The sequence below is a fragment of the Lampris incognitus genome, chromosome 21 (assembly GCF_029633865.1).
Source record: "Lampris incognitus isolate fLamInc1 chromosome 21, fLamInc1.hap2, whole genome shotgun sequence".
Lineage (NCBI taxonomy): Eukaryota > Metazoa > Chordata > Actinopteri > Lampriformes > Lampridae > Lampris > Lampris incognitus.
This window is the reverse complement of record NC_079231.1, coordinates 3229161-3242218: the sequence shown is the minus strand read 5'-3', so window position 1 is coordinate 3242218 and position 13058 is coordinate 3229161. Positions and strand designations below refer to the sequence as shown.

The window sequence follows — 13058 nt, the reverse complement described above, 5'->3', positions numbered from 1 at the left end:
CATGCTAACTTTTGTTTCCATATTTCTCGTACAATCGACTGGGGCGCTGCACAAATGTCTCATATTGGCAGGAAAAACACTGGTTTTTCTGTTCATATGTGGGTGTATTTCCCTTCTTCCAGTAGGTGAAAAAAGGGGGGGTTTGTCGCCAAGTTTGGACACTGGAGAAGAGGAGATACATACGTCTGGCGGTGCACTCCTCTAGGGTCAATGATGGAATGTAGTGAATGGCTACCAAAAAGTACTGATGTAGTACTTTTACATATAGCATATAGTAGGCTGCATTGTACTGATTTTACTGTAGACAGTAGAGAAATGTTGTTTTTCACCTGTGCTCTAATCGAAATGTCCGAATTACTGTTGCAACAGTATATCTGCTGAGGTTGGGCTGAACTCTCTGTCCAGCCTCTCTGTGTCAACCCATGGTTTAGAACATGGTTTACCAAGGTTGCCCAAATCTCATCTGATAAATTTGGGCCTCACTCCAGATCTACCTTTACCTCTTCCTCATACTGCAACCTTACCCTTCAGTTTTGTTGAAGACAGGTGTCAGTCACCTGTTGCCTTTGTATAGTGCTTACACCTGATTGGTGAGTTTACAATTAACTACCCAAGTGTCTGTACCCCTGAAGGCCGTGTTTGATCAGTTGGTTCATAGGTGCGGTATTTGAAAGGCAGTGCCTTGAAATGGCAAAGGACTTATATCATGTTAGATTTCTGTGTGTAATGTAGAGAAGTGTGTCTAGTGTCTTGCAAAACACTGTGTGTAGTGTTTTGCAAAAAGTGTTAGGCTGAGAATGTGCTTATAGTTGTGCAGATCTGTGCTGAGGTTTTGCTCCTTGAGTGTCAGGTTTCACCAACTGTTATTTTTCCCTTTAGTGTGTAAGCAATCGTAAAAAACTGCAATGGTTAATATATCGCTGGCAGTCTTGCAATGCAAAGGCCTTGGTCTCACTCTTCTCAGCGAGGATGAAAATATAAAGATGACAAGATCGATGGGAGGATATATGGGAGAGAGTAAAGAAAGAAAGAGAGAGAGAGACAGCAGTGCATTGAAGTAAGCAGGGCAGATGAGAGGCTGAGGGCTGAAAGAATGGAAAAGTGTCACTGAACTTTGGTTAACTTGCAAAACCTTGAGGAACAAACAGAAAATTAACCTCTCCGTATACCTGTCCAATGTGTACAGCAGTGGCCTCATCTCAGAGTCCAACAGCTCTCCCACTCCCCATTTAAACACAAAGGCTAAACCGCTGTTCTTCTTCTTCTTTTTCTGTCTTATGGCAGGTGGCAACCAGTGTTAAGGTGCATTACCGCCACCCACTATGTTTGAGTGTGAACCAGAGTTGTCTACCCCCACAAACAAACAAGAAATTAAAAAAATATATATATACATTTCAGTGAACACTAAATTATTTTGGTCAGCTCAGTTTCTTTGAAATAATGGAATAGAGTTCCTAACACGATAGCAAATACATGTTTAAGACTCAGTTCCTCCACTCCAAGCATCCTGATTAAAGATAGGAGTTGAATCAAGTGCAACTGGACTTGGTATATATCCGTGAAGACGTTTCGCCTCTCATCCAAGAGGCTTCCTCAGTTCGTGCCTTTCTGACTAGACCAAGCTAGTCTGACTGGCTGGTGATCAGAGCTCCGATAACGACGGACGCGGCCAAACATCGAAATTTATCCTCCAAAGAGGATAAATTCTGAGTCTCATCAGCAGCCAGTCAGACTAGCTTGGTCTAGTCAGAAAGGCACGAACTGAGGAAGCCTCTTGGATGAGAGGCGAAACGTCTTCACAGATATATACCAAGTCCAGTTGCACTTGATTCAACTCCTTTGGATAACCATGACCTGGATGAATGAGAACATTCACAGACACCTCACTAGCCATTTCTTCATCGTCTGCTTAAAATTCCTCCCCTGCTTCAATGAGTTTCAGCAGTACAGGAAGTTTATTCCATTCAATTGCAGTCGTGTATAAAAAGGTATTTTTACCCACTGAACTGTTGAATCCAAAAAGAATAAAATCTGTTGAGCTGCCTCTTGTTGCATAGTTGTGATTGTCTCTGAAGTGATTAAAGTAGTTGGACAGGGGACCTAATTATGAATAATTTTATGGGTAATTCCCAACTTGATTTATATGACTTTTTTCAACTGGAAACCAATTAAGTTGTTAAAATATCCTCAATCAAGATGTGTAAGGGGAGGTAACTTTAACACAACCCTGATTAACTGGTTTAGGGCAGTCTGGAGTTTATTTTCAATGCGCTGTGGTGTGCAATTAAACCAGGAGGTGACAGCATAGTCAAAGTAGCATTGAACTAATGCTCCAGCTACAACTTCTTTAGTGTTTATCTATCCAACAACCCTGATTTTTTTTGCCAAGAATGTAGTCTTTTGGCAGATTTTACTGAGAGCTTTCATTGCCATGGCCTCCCGTGATAGATGTTTTTCTAATTTTAATCCAAAATAGTTCACTGTATCCTTAGCTAATTTAACAGTCTCTCCTATCTTTACCTTCATCTCAGGGGTCTTTCCTAGTTTAATTCTGGATCCAAATAGGATGGCCTCTATTTTCCCTATTTTTTAACATTTTAATTTTCATTTATTATTGTTGTAGGCCTAAAGTGATTCTTAGGTTCTCCAGTTGTAAAAATGTGTAGCCTATACACCAAATAAAACAAAAATGTTTCGTCAACTAATGTGTGTCATAGCCTACATCTACGGCTGGAGCTTTTCCCTCTAAATTTTGCTGTATAGTATAGTACCTGAAGAGTGGTGGCTAGTCTTAAGTCTCCCTACCTCAAGCATGAACTACATAGTCCAAATATTGCTTCCACCTCACAGATGAGAGCCTGCAAATGAGAGCCTGATGTCGAGAAGATCTGCAGTGACATTTAGAAACAGAAATTGCATTAAACGGGTGAGAACGCTTTCCTTTGATAGCCTATTATTTTGCAACAAAGTGTCTGTTTTAGCAAGTTGCGAGTTCGTCAATGGATTGAATGACCCTTAGCTGTCTGTTTTGTGCTCAGGCCTGAGGGTTGATTGCTGTACTTGGCTGAGGAAAAAAAGAACAGGAGTACCTCGCACTGAACTGGGCTGTTGTTCAGTTTTATGTTTTTGTTGGTAGCGTCCATGTAGGTTGTTAGCGTCCCCCAATAAGAATAACAAAAAATATAAGCAGTTTTCTTTACTGTAGGTCTATAATTTCATAAATCCAACAAACCATGGCATTATTGTAATGGAATGCAAAGTTAAAGTACCAATTGATCATAAATAGCCCACTGCAGAGTAGCCACGTGTGGTAAAACTTTATGAATGCTCATTTAGACCTGTTAGTAATGTTGATATGCTAAGTTAGACTTAATAGGCTGTGTTACATTCATTATAAGGCTTAAATATGTTTGTTGCTCCAGACTGATTTTTTTTTTTGGCCAAAAATTGCTCTTTTTATAGTAAAGGTTGCCGACCCCTGGTCTAGGTGAAGAGACGGTTTATCAGACAGCCAGGTCCCAACATTTTGAAGCTCCTCACTGAAAGACTTTGCCACGATTGCTAAATCTTTATTGGACATGAGAATAGCTGAATCATCCACGTATAGAAAAAGGTCAGATGAACAGGCAACCTTCATATTGTTATTATATAGTAATGAAAAAAGAGCGGTCCTAGGACACTCCCTTGAGGGACCCCACACCTGATAGTTTTAGCTTTGGAAAAACTCCAATTGACATCCACAATCTGTGTCCTTCAAGAGAGGTAAGAACTGGCTCATTTTATGGCCAACTTGCTAAACCCCGTGCCCTTTAGCTTAAACAGCAGGATACCATGATCTACAGTATCAAAGGCCATTTCAAGGTGTAACATGACCATTCCACAGAAATTGCCTGCATCAGTCTCCTTTCTGGTGTGGTCTGTTAAATATAAAAGGCAGGTTTCGGTGGAATGGGATTTTCTGAAACCTGACTGTAGTTCAAATATGTTGTGACTCAGTAAATATGTATTTTTCTGTTCATGTATGATTTTTTTTTTCAATGACTTTGGAAGGGACACGTAATGAAACTGGTCTACAAATTCCTTTCTCTAACTTATTACCCTTCTTGTAGAGAGGAATGACTCTTGCACTCTTGAGATCTGTGGGTACTTTCCCTTGCTCTATAGAGAGATTGACTAAATGGGCTACAGTAAGTGTAATATATTCTGCTACAGCCCTTAGAAACCTGGCAGGTATTTTATCTAAATCTTTTGCTTTATTGTAATTCAGTTCATTCAGCCTCTTAAGGACTGTATTCTCCATTACTCTGTTACAAGAAAATGAGTCAGCCTGAAGTCCTTGATGAAAATAAAAGCTCTGTACCTGCGTTTCTCCATAAAGACCTGAATGACGAGGGAGATCCTTTACCAGACTGTTTGAAACCGATGTAAAGTATGAGTTCAAACATTCCACCGCTTCACTTTTAACTGATGTAACTTTACCATTAATGTCCATACTAAACCTGCTGGATTTGCTTTTTGGTCGTTCGCTGTATCTTAACGCTTTTAGAGATTTCCACAGCTTGCATGAGTAATTTCTGTGTTAAGTCAAGTCAATTTTATTTGTATAGCCCATTATCACAAATTACAAATTTGCCTCAGTGGGCTTTACAGCAACACAACATCCTGTCCTTAGAACCTCGCATCGAATAAGGAACAACCCCCCCCCCAAAAAAAACAAACTTTAACACAGAGAAGTAATAGGAAGAAACCTCAGGGAGAACAACAGAGGAGGGATCTCTCTCCCAACATGGACAGATGTACAATGGATGTTGTGTTAACACAATTTACAGAATACAACATTGAAGAAGGACAACATAACTATATGGATTTATTAGATATAGAAAATAATGTGATGAGGGGTATGCCAAGCAGTGGCCAGGTAGTGTTCAATTACTTTTTCTCAAAAAAAAATGTTTTTGGCCGTCTTTATCTCCATACTAGCTTAATGTCTTAAAGACAACTTTTCAACCCCCCAGAGTTTCCAGGTGGTATTATTGATTGCACCGCTGACGCAAAGACAACTGGATCACTTTCCATTTACATTAGCAGCCTGACTACTGTCCAAAGCAAGAAACAACCGTAAGAATTCCAACTTGAACTAGAAACCCCAGTCTCAGTGCTTTTGATAAAGGCAGAGTAAAACATCTGGTGGTATTAATAAGTAGGCAGGTTGTGTTACTTACTGATCCAGTAGAAAGAACAGAATGTCAGTTTGGAACCCTGTCAATCCCGGGTGTTGTGTCAAACTCTGTTTCCCCGTCGAGATCTGTTTCTCTCTAGCCAGAGTTTGATACAACACTGGAATGATTGATTAACCTTAACGTATCCTCAACCTAACCCTAAGCTTAACCTAACACTTACCTTAACCTAATCATAACCGATAGCTAACCAGTTTCCACGCGAACGCTTTCATCTGGCTAGGACAAAACAGAGTTCAAGCTCTCTCCGAGTGAATACCCGTCCGAGGTTCACTCGTTTTACCTCTGTTTCTATCACTCTCCCTCTTCACCTTCTTTGCCCCCTCCATCAACGGGTTCTTTTTCCCTTGCCAGCTAGAGTTTCCACTGTCACTTTGGTTGTTCCACTGTCCGCTATTTCTGGGATAGCTTACGAGGGAAAACAAAAGTGCTATCCTCTTCCTATTTTGGTTGTGCAGTAGTTGACATACTTCCTTTGTGCCGTAAATCGAGCCTTCGTTTTCCCATGAGATTGCACCGGGTGGCCGACAGAATTGCATGTGAAAGCGAGGCTTATGGGGAACCAACCTAAATGCCGATTGTGTCATTATTCTATATTTATTACAACGTGTAATCATCATTTACTTCATAATGATAAGTTAAAGCAAAAAAGTTGTCGACTGCCGCTTTAATCCCTTATATTGCATAAAACTGGACTCATCCCTAGTTTTCTTAAAATGTGCATAGCTTAAATTTCTTAACCAGATCAACTTTAAAATGCCATTCGTTACCCAATGCTCTGTCCTCTGTTTGATTCTGATAATCATAATTGGCGCCATCTTATCCAATACTTTTTTTTGTTGGGGGAGGATTTTTTTCCCGCCTTTTTCTCCCCAATTATATCCGGCCAATTACCCCACTCTTGCGAGCTGTCACGGTCACTGCTTCACCCCCTCTGCTGATCCAGGGAAGGCTGCAGACTACCACATGCCTCCTCCGAGTCGCCAGCTGCTTCTTTCCACCTGACAGTGAGGAGTTTGCCAGGGGGGCGTAGTGCGTAGGAGGATAATGCTACTCCCTCCAGTTCCCCCTCCCTCCCCAAACAGGTGGCCCTACTGACCAGAGGAGGCGCTAGTGCAGCGATCAGGGCACACACCCACGTCCGGCTTCCCACACACAGACACGGTCAATTGTGTCTGTAGGGACACCCGACCAAACCAGAGATAACACAGGGATTCGAACCGCCGATCCCCGTGTTGGTAGGCAATGGAATAGACTGCTACACCACTTGGACTTATCCAACACTTTTAAGAAAACTGGTTTTAAAATGGGCCCTGGCTTTATCGATATCCTCACATTTCACCACAGTGGACCAGTCTGCTGGTTCATACTCTTAATGAGGGAAGCTTTGCTGTAGTTTTTCAGAGATCTGATTTTCATTTTATTATGGCACTAAAAAAAATGCTGTATCTTTTTAGTGGCATATATCATAGAATGATCACGAAGACTATATTTGTTATTTGACCCCCCTCTTCAATGTTTCTCGTTCTCGAGAGTATGTTTGGCAGTGAAAAATGACATGCTCCACTGATTCCTGTATTTGAGAGTGCCCACATAATCCTGAGGGACGTTTGTTTATTAAATGCAGTGTTTTATTAAGTCTGGTATGTCCTGCCCTCGGTCTTGTTAAGATGTTCTCCTCTTTGGCGCTCCTTTTAGCTGACCTCACTCTGCCCACTTCTCGCTGGACTGCGTAAAGGTGTCGGCAGGGAGACACCCTGGACAGGCCACCAGGCCATCACAAGGCATAATAATAATAATAATAACAATAATAATAATGATGATGATAATTTGCAGAGTTCTATGTACATAGAACCCTTTAATTATGTTTCTTTTTATTGTTCGTTTTGCTTCAAATTTACTGAGTGAAATGTCCAACCCAACCATTGAGGATGCACAAGCCAGTGCATTCTTAGTGCCGGTCCCAAGCCCGGATAAATGGATTTGTGTTGGGAGTAACGAAGAAGGGCAGGATTAGGAAGGACTACATTAGAGGGACAGCTCAGGTTGGACGGTTTGGAGACAAAGCAAGAGAGGCAAGATTGAGATGGTTTGGACATGTGTGGAGGAGAGATGCTGGGTATATTGGGAGAAGGATGCTGAATATGGAGCTGCCAGGGAAGAGGAGAAGAGGAAGGCCAAAGAGGAGGTTTATGGATGTGGTGAGGGAGGACATGCAGGTGGCTGGTGTGACAGAGGAAGATGCAGAGGACAGGAAGAGATGGAGACGGATGGTCCGCTGTGGTGACCCCTAATGGGAGCAGCTGAAAGTAGTAGTAGTAGTAGTAGTGCTAGTAGTAGTGGTAGTAGCAGTTGTTACTGAGTGAAGTGTCCATGATCTCCTCATATTTAAGTGCCTGGTTTGTTAACACATCCATAATTTCATGCCCTTTATCCCTCTGTAAGCTGGTATCCACATAAATGTTATCAAAATATTCATATTGTTGAGTCTGTGCAGAGTTTCATATATCTCATTGATTATATCCTGCCTACTGTGAGATGTAAATGACTGCAGTGACATTCATGAAGGACACGAAGCTGTACAAAGAATAACCTTTCCAATCTGTAGCTCTTCCATCCACTGTAATGCTGTTGCAGTTGCCACCATCTCGACTGTGTAAACTGGTAAATGATCTGATGTGCTGCTTTAACAGAAACTTGTAAGGTTGGGATACTCAAATCTTCACCCAATAGAATAAATATATATAATGGAATGTAGAAATCAGTTGACAGCCAGGCTGGTGTTGCTGGTGATGGTGCTGTAGGAATATATCTTTTCTGACTTACTGTCATGTCTCTAGCTACGTTCTCGCCGCTCCTTTCTCGCCCCCAACATGGGAGAAGTTTGTTGTCCGATGTCAATCTTCAGAATACCCTTGAAGAGTTGCCCCGTAGCTCATCATTAACTGTTGGCGTCTAAGGTGCAGTGGCATTTCAGCCACCTCAACCTGAAGAGCGGACACGGGAGTTGTTTTTGTAAGCGCCGCAGTTAAGTCTCAAAGCCTGAGCTTGCACCACCTCCACCTTCTTGGAGGTGTTATCAAGTGAACCAGCAGCTTTGTTCTCCTTTCATGGCTGGAGACAGAAAATAGATGTAAGGTATCAATGAATGATACTACATTTTAGTAGGTGGCATCTCCATCTCTCTGACGTAGTCTCTCTGTCTCTCTGTCTCTCTCTGTCTCTCTCTGTCTCTCTCTGTCTGTCTCTCTCTCTGTCTCTCTCTCTGTTTCTCTCTGCCTCTCTGTCTGTCTCTCTCTCTCTGTGTCTCTCTGTGTCTCTCTGTCTCTCTCTCTCTGTCTCTCTCTGTGTCTCTCTCTGTTTCTCTCTGCCTCTCTGTCTGTCTCTCTCTCTCTGTGTCTCTCTGTCTCTCTCTCTCTCTGTGTCTCTGTCTCTCTCTCTCTGTCTCTCTCTGTGTCTCTCTCTCTGTCTCTCTCTGGCTCTCTGTCTGTCTCTCTCTCTCTGTGTCTCTGTCTCTCTCTCTCTGTCTCTCTCTGTGTCTCTCTCTGTTTCTCTCTGCCTCTCTGTCTGTCTCTCTCTCTCTGTGTCTCTCTGTCTCTCTCTCTCTCTGTGTCTCTGTCTCTCTCTCTCTCTCTGTCTCTCTCTCTGTCTCTCTCTCTGTCTCTCTCTGGCTCTCTCTCTCTCTCTGTGTCTCTCTGTGTCTCTCTGTCTCTCTCTCTCTGTGTCTCTCTGTCTCTCTCTGTCTCTCTGTCTCTGTCTCTCTCTGTCTCTCTCTCTGTCTCTCTCTCTCTCTCTCTCTCTCTCTCTCTCTGTCTCTCTCTCTCTCTCGCTGTCTCTCTCTCTGTCTCTCTCTGCCTCTCTGTCTGTCTCTCTCTCTCTCTGTGTCTCTCTCTCTCTGTCTGTCTCGCTTGCTCGCTCTCTCTCTCTCTCTGTATGTTTGTCTCTCTCTGTGTATGTCTGTCTCTCTCTCTCTCTGTATGTCTGTCTCTGTCTCTCTCTATACTCTGTTTGTCTCTCTCACTGTATGCCTCTCTCTCTATATATACTCTCTCTGTATGTCTCTCTTGTACTCTGTTTCTCTCTGTGTCTCTCTGTGTACTCTGTCTCTCTTTTTCTGTCTCTGTCTTTCTCTCTCGTTCTCTCTCTCTCTCAGTTCAATTCAATTGAGATGGCTTTATTGGCATGACGTAACAGCGTACATGTTGCCAAAGCAAGTGTCCAAACACTAACAAGACAAAAGAGACAGAGAAAAGCCAAACGTCTGGAAAACACCACTGAAAACAAACACACTGCAACAAAGAAACATAATACTAGACAAAAGAACACACTGTCATCGAATATGGCAGCAACAACGTGTGTCAGGTGACTGTCACTCACTGTGCCTCACTTTATGGCAGGCAGCAACATAGACTGCTGCCAGCTTACACTCACTGTGCCCACTTTATGGCAAGCAGCAACATAAGACTGCTGCTAACTTACACTCACTGGGCCTCACTTTATGGCAGGCAGCAACATAGACTGCTGCTAACTTACAGCTCTTTGGGTCTTCCCCTCGTAGGACTGGTAGTTTTTCTTCATCTGATAAGTTAAGAAAACCTTTTGTTATTAGTTGGAATTGTTTAAAATGTGCTTCTGTAAGATGTTCATATTGTCCACATGTGGTGAGGACGTGTAGCTCTGTTTCAGGCCCCCCGAGGGTGCAGTGGCAGCACAGCCTTGGCTCTGCAGGGAGCAGGTCTTCTTGTGTCCCCCCTTTTCAGTAGCAAGGCTGTGCTCACTCAGTCTGCACACAGTCGAGGCTCGTTTTAGCTGTTCACCATGCTCACATCATCTGCCAAGATGGACTGGGACTGTCCATTTACAGACAGATAGCACCGCATTTTGCTCTGGGTTTTTGTTTGTGTTTGCCAATGTGTGAAGTAGTTTTGTTCTCTCTCTCTCTCTCTCCCTCTCTCCCCCTCTCTCCCCCTCTCTCTCTGGTAGGATAAAGAAGAACAGTGGATGACCAAGTTGGTTCCAGGAGCTAATGATTTCGCCATGCTTCAGCCCCTCCAGTGGAACACGCGCTACGAAGTGGAAATCACGGCACGCAACGTCAAAGGCCTGTCAGAGCCCACCTTCTACCAGTTCTTCATGCCCCAGAAACCCGACATCACAGGTAAAGGCAAGTCAGAGTTAAAAAAAAATGTATATGTAAATCTATACGTTAGCATTCTGCTTGTCCTTTCTGCCCCTGCGAGTAGTTTTTGTATCCGTTTCCGTATATCCTCCTTCACCTTTTGGAGCCGAGTGCTACGGCAAACTCTTTATTCCGCTCGCTGCTTTGCTATTCAGAGCGGCCGCGGCACAGGGAGAATGCGTCCGCATGGGTAGTTAAGCTCATTTTCCTCTTAGATGAAAGACTAACAGACAGGCAGCCATATAAGCCAAAGAACAAACACACAAACACACTAGCATAAACATAAACACACACAAAGACATTCACACAAACAGCAGTCTCTCTCAAACTCTGACTAACACACACACACACACACATCCACACACACATCCACACACACACATCCACATCCATTTCAGCCCAAATTGGTCTTGGTTGTCCTTATTTTTTGGTCATTTGCTTCTCGTCTCTCCAAACTTGTACTTTCTCTCCTCTCTGTTATTCTCTCTTTCTATGTTTTGCCCTACCGATTTTTGTCATTAGTTTTAGGCTGCCTCTCACTCTCTCTCTCTCGTTGGACCTCCAATCACTCCTTGCTCTCTCTCTCTCTCTCTCTCTCTCTCTCTCTCTCTCTCTCTCTCTCATTGGACCTCCCATCGCTCCTTGCTCTCTCTTGCTCTCTCTTCTCTCTCTCTCTCTTTTTGGACCTCCCATCACTCCTTGCTGTCTCTCTGTCTCTCTCCTTCTCCCTCCCTTTCTCTACTTCTTGCTTTTTCCCCTGTCTTTCTGTTTCTCATTCTTACTCTCTCTCCATCTCTCTCCCTCCCGCTCTCTCTTTCAGTATCTTTTAGTCTCATGCTTAATGTTCCAGAGACAGAATGCCCAGGCATGCAGGATCCTTTCTCATTTCCAAGCCCCCCCAGGACATTTGGGATAACATGAGCGCGTGCGCGCGCACACACACACACACACACACACACACACACACACACACACACACACACACACACACATGTGCGCAAGCACACTGTGAGGTTGCACCATCCATCACCCCTCCATAACCATACACTGATGCACAAACACACACACACACACACACGTGAACAACGCTACTTAAACACATGCACAGACAAATTTATTGTTCAGATGAAATGTTGTTATTCTTTTGTTGCTCCCCTGCCCCCCCCCCCCCCCCCGCGGAGTCCTGCTCTGCTAGATGAAAAAACAAAGGAGAGCTGTTTCAGCGTTTGTTGTTCCTCCTCGCCTCTCGCAGCTCGTAACAGAAGTCATTTGTGCCGCTGTGGATGGAGCGAGTGTTTGCCTCTGTCATTATTGCATCAGCTAAATGGCCTGTGAGAGTGTGCCGCTTTCCAAATGGAAAACAAGGCTGGGAACAGCCAGCTTAAGGCGGGTCACTTCGATTGGCTGTCCTCTCTTGTTAGCGAACAGCGGTGCATTGTGGGAAAGAGCCTGAGAGAGGGGGGAGGCAGGAAGAGAGCCGTTCTCTCCTAATGTGTTTGTTTGAAGAGGAGCGACACCCGAGAACTTCTCCCGCTAATAGGGCAGTAGGGGACGATGCTAGCTTAAACCTGGAGCGCATGCTGAGAGCGTGCCTGTTATGGACTTGGCATACCAGAAAATTACTCACTCGGTTGTACTCCTTTACTCCACTCTCTCTTTCTCTCCATTTGTCAGGTTCACACTCAATAACAAACTCTCTCTTTTACTCATTCACTTGATAAGTTATAAACGGGCACACTTGCACACATGTGCTGTGCAAAATGCAACACTTGTTCCATGCCACTGTGTTAGATAATGCAGGTCAGACAGATAAAATGACTATTTCATAAAAATACAGAGAGGTGCCATGTTCTGAGTCTGTAAATTATACTGCTGTATCAACACGCTCTCATCCCATAGCATCATAGTTTTATGCTTTGTCGAAATATTGATACATGATGCACAAGGTCGACTTCAGGGTCAGCATAGAAATAAGATGGCTGTTCCATAGACTCCAATGTTAAACTCTTGGCCTGATTTATGAATATTAATGATACACAGGTTAACCAGTGGTCAAGCTGGTGCTTCTCATACAGACACTGAAGGTTACCTTGCCTGTCAAGTATCGACACTTGGGCAAAAACTGTCAATATACAGTATGACGGGGCGTCCGGGTAGCGTGGCGGTCTATTCCGTTGCCTACCAACACTGGGATCCTGGTTTGAACCCTCGTGTTACCGCCGGCTTGGTTGGGCATCCCTGCGGGATGGCCGTGTCTGCGGGTGGGAAGCCGGATGTGGGTATGTGTCCTGGTTGCTGCACTAGCGCCTTTAGTCAGTCGGGGCACCTGTTCAGGGTGGAGGGGGAACTGGGGGGAATAGCGTGATCCTCCCACACGCTACGTCCCCATGGCGAAACTCCTCACTGTCAGGTGAAAAGAAGCGGCTGGCGACTCCACGTGTATCGCAGGAGGCATGTGGTAGTCTGCAGCCCTCCCCGTATCAGCAGAGGAGGTGGAGCAGTGACCAGTACGGCTCGGAAGAGTGGGGTAATTGGCCAAGTACAACTGAGGAGAAAAAAAGGGGGGGGGGGGAAATCCACAAAAAAACAAAAAATATGTGTGTGTTTGTGTGTGTGTGTTTGTAATATATATATATTATCTT

At 43.9% G+C, this 13058-nt stretch overlaps 1 protein-coding gene across 1 annotated transcript in view; it reads left to right on the top strand.

Moving 5' to 3' along the window:
• Positions 1-13058, top strand: part of LOC130131745 (neural cell adhesion molecule 2-like) — a 156043-nt gene that overhangs the window by 113365 nt on the left and 29620 nt on the right. Inside the window, exon 15 of the mRNA XM_056301544.1 lies at positions 10221-10395. Coding sequence (XP_056157519.1) covers positions 10221-10395 — 175 coding nt within the window. The remainder of the gene's footprint in view (positions 1-10220; positions 10396-13058) is intronic.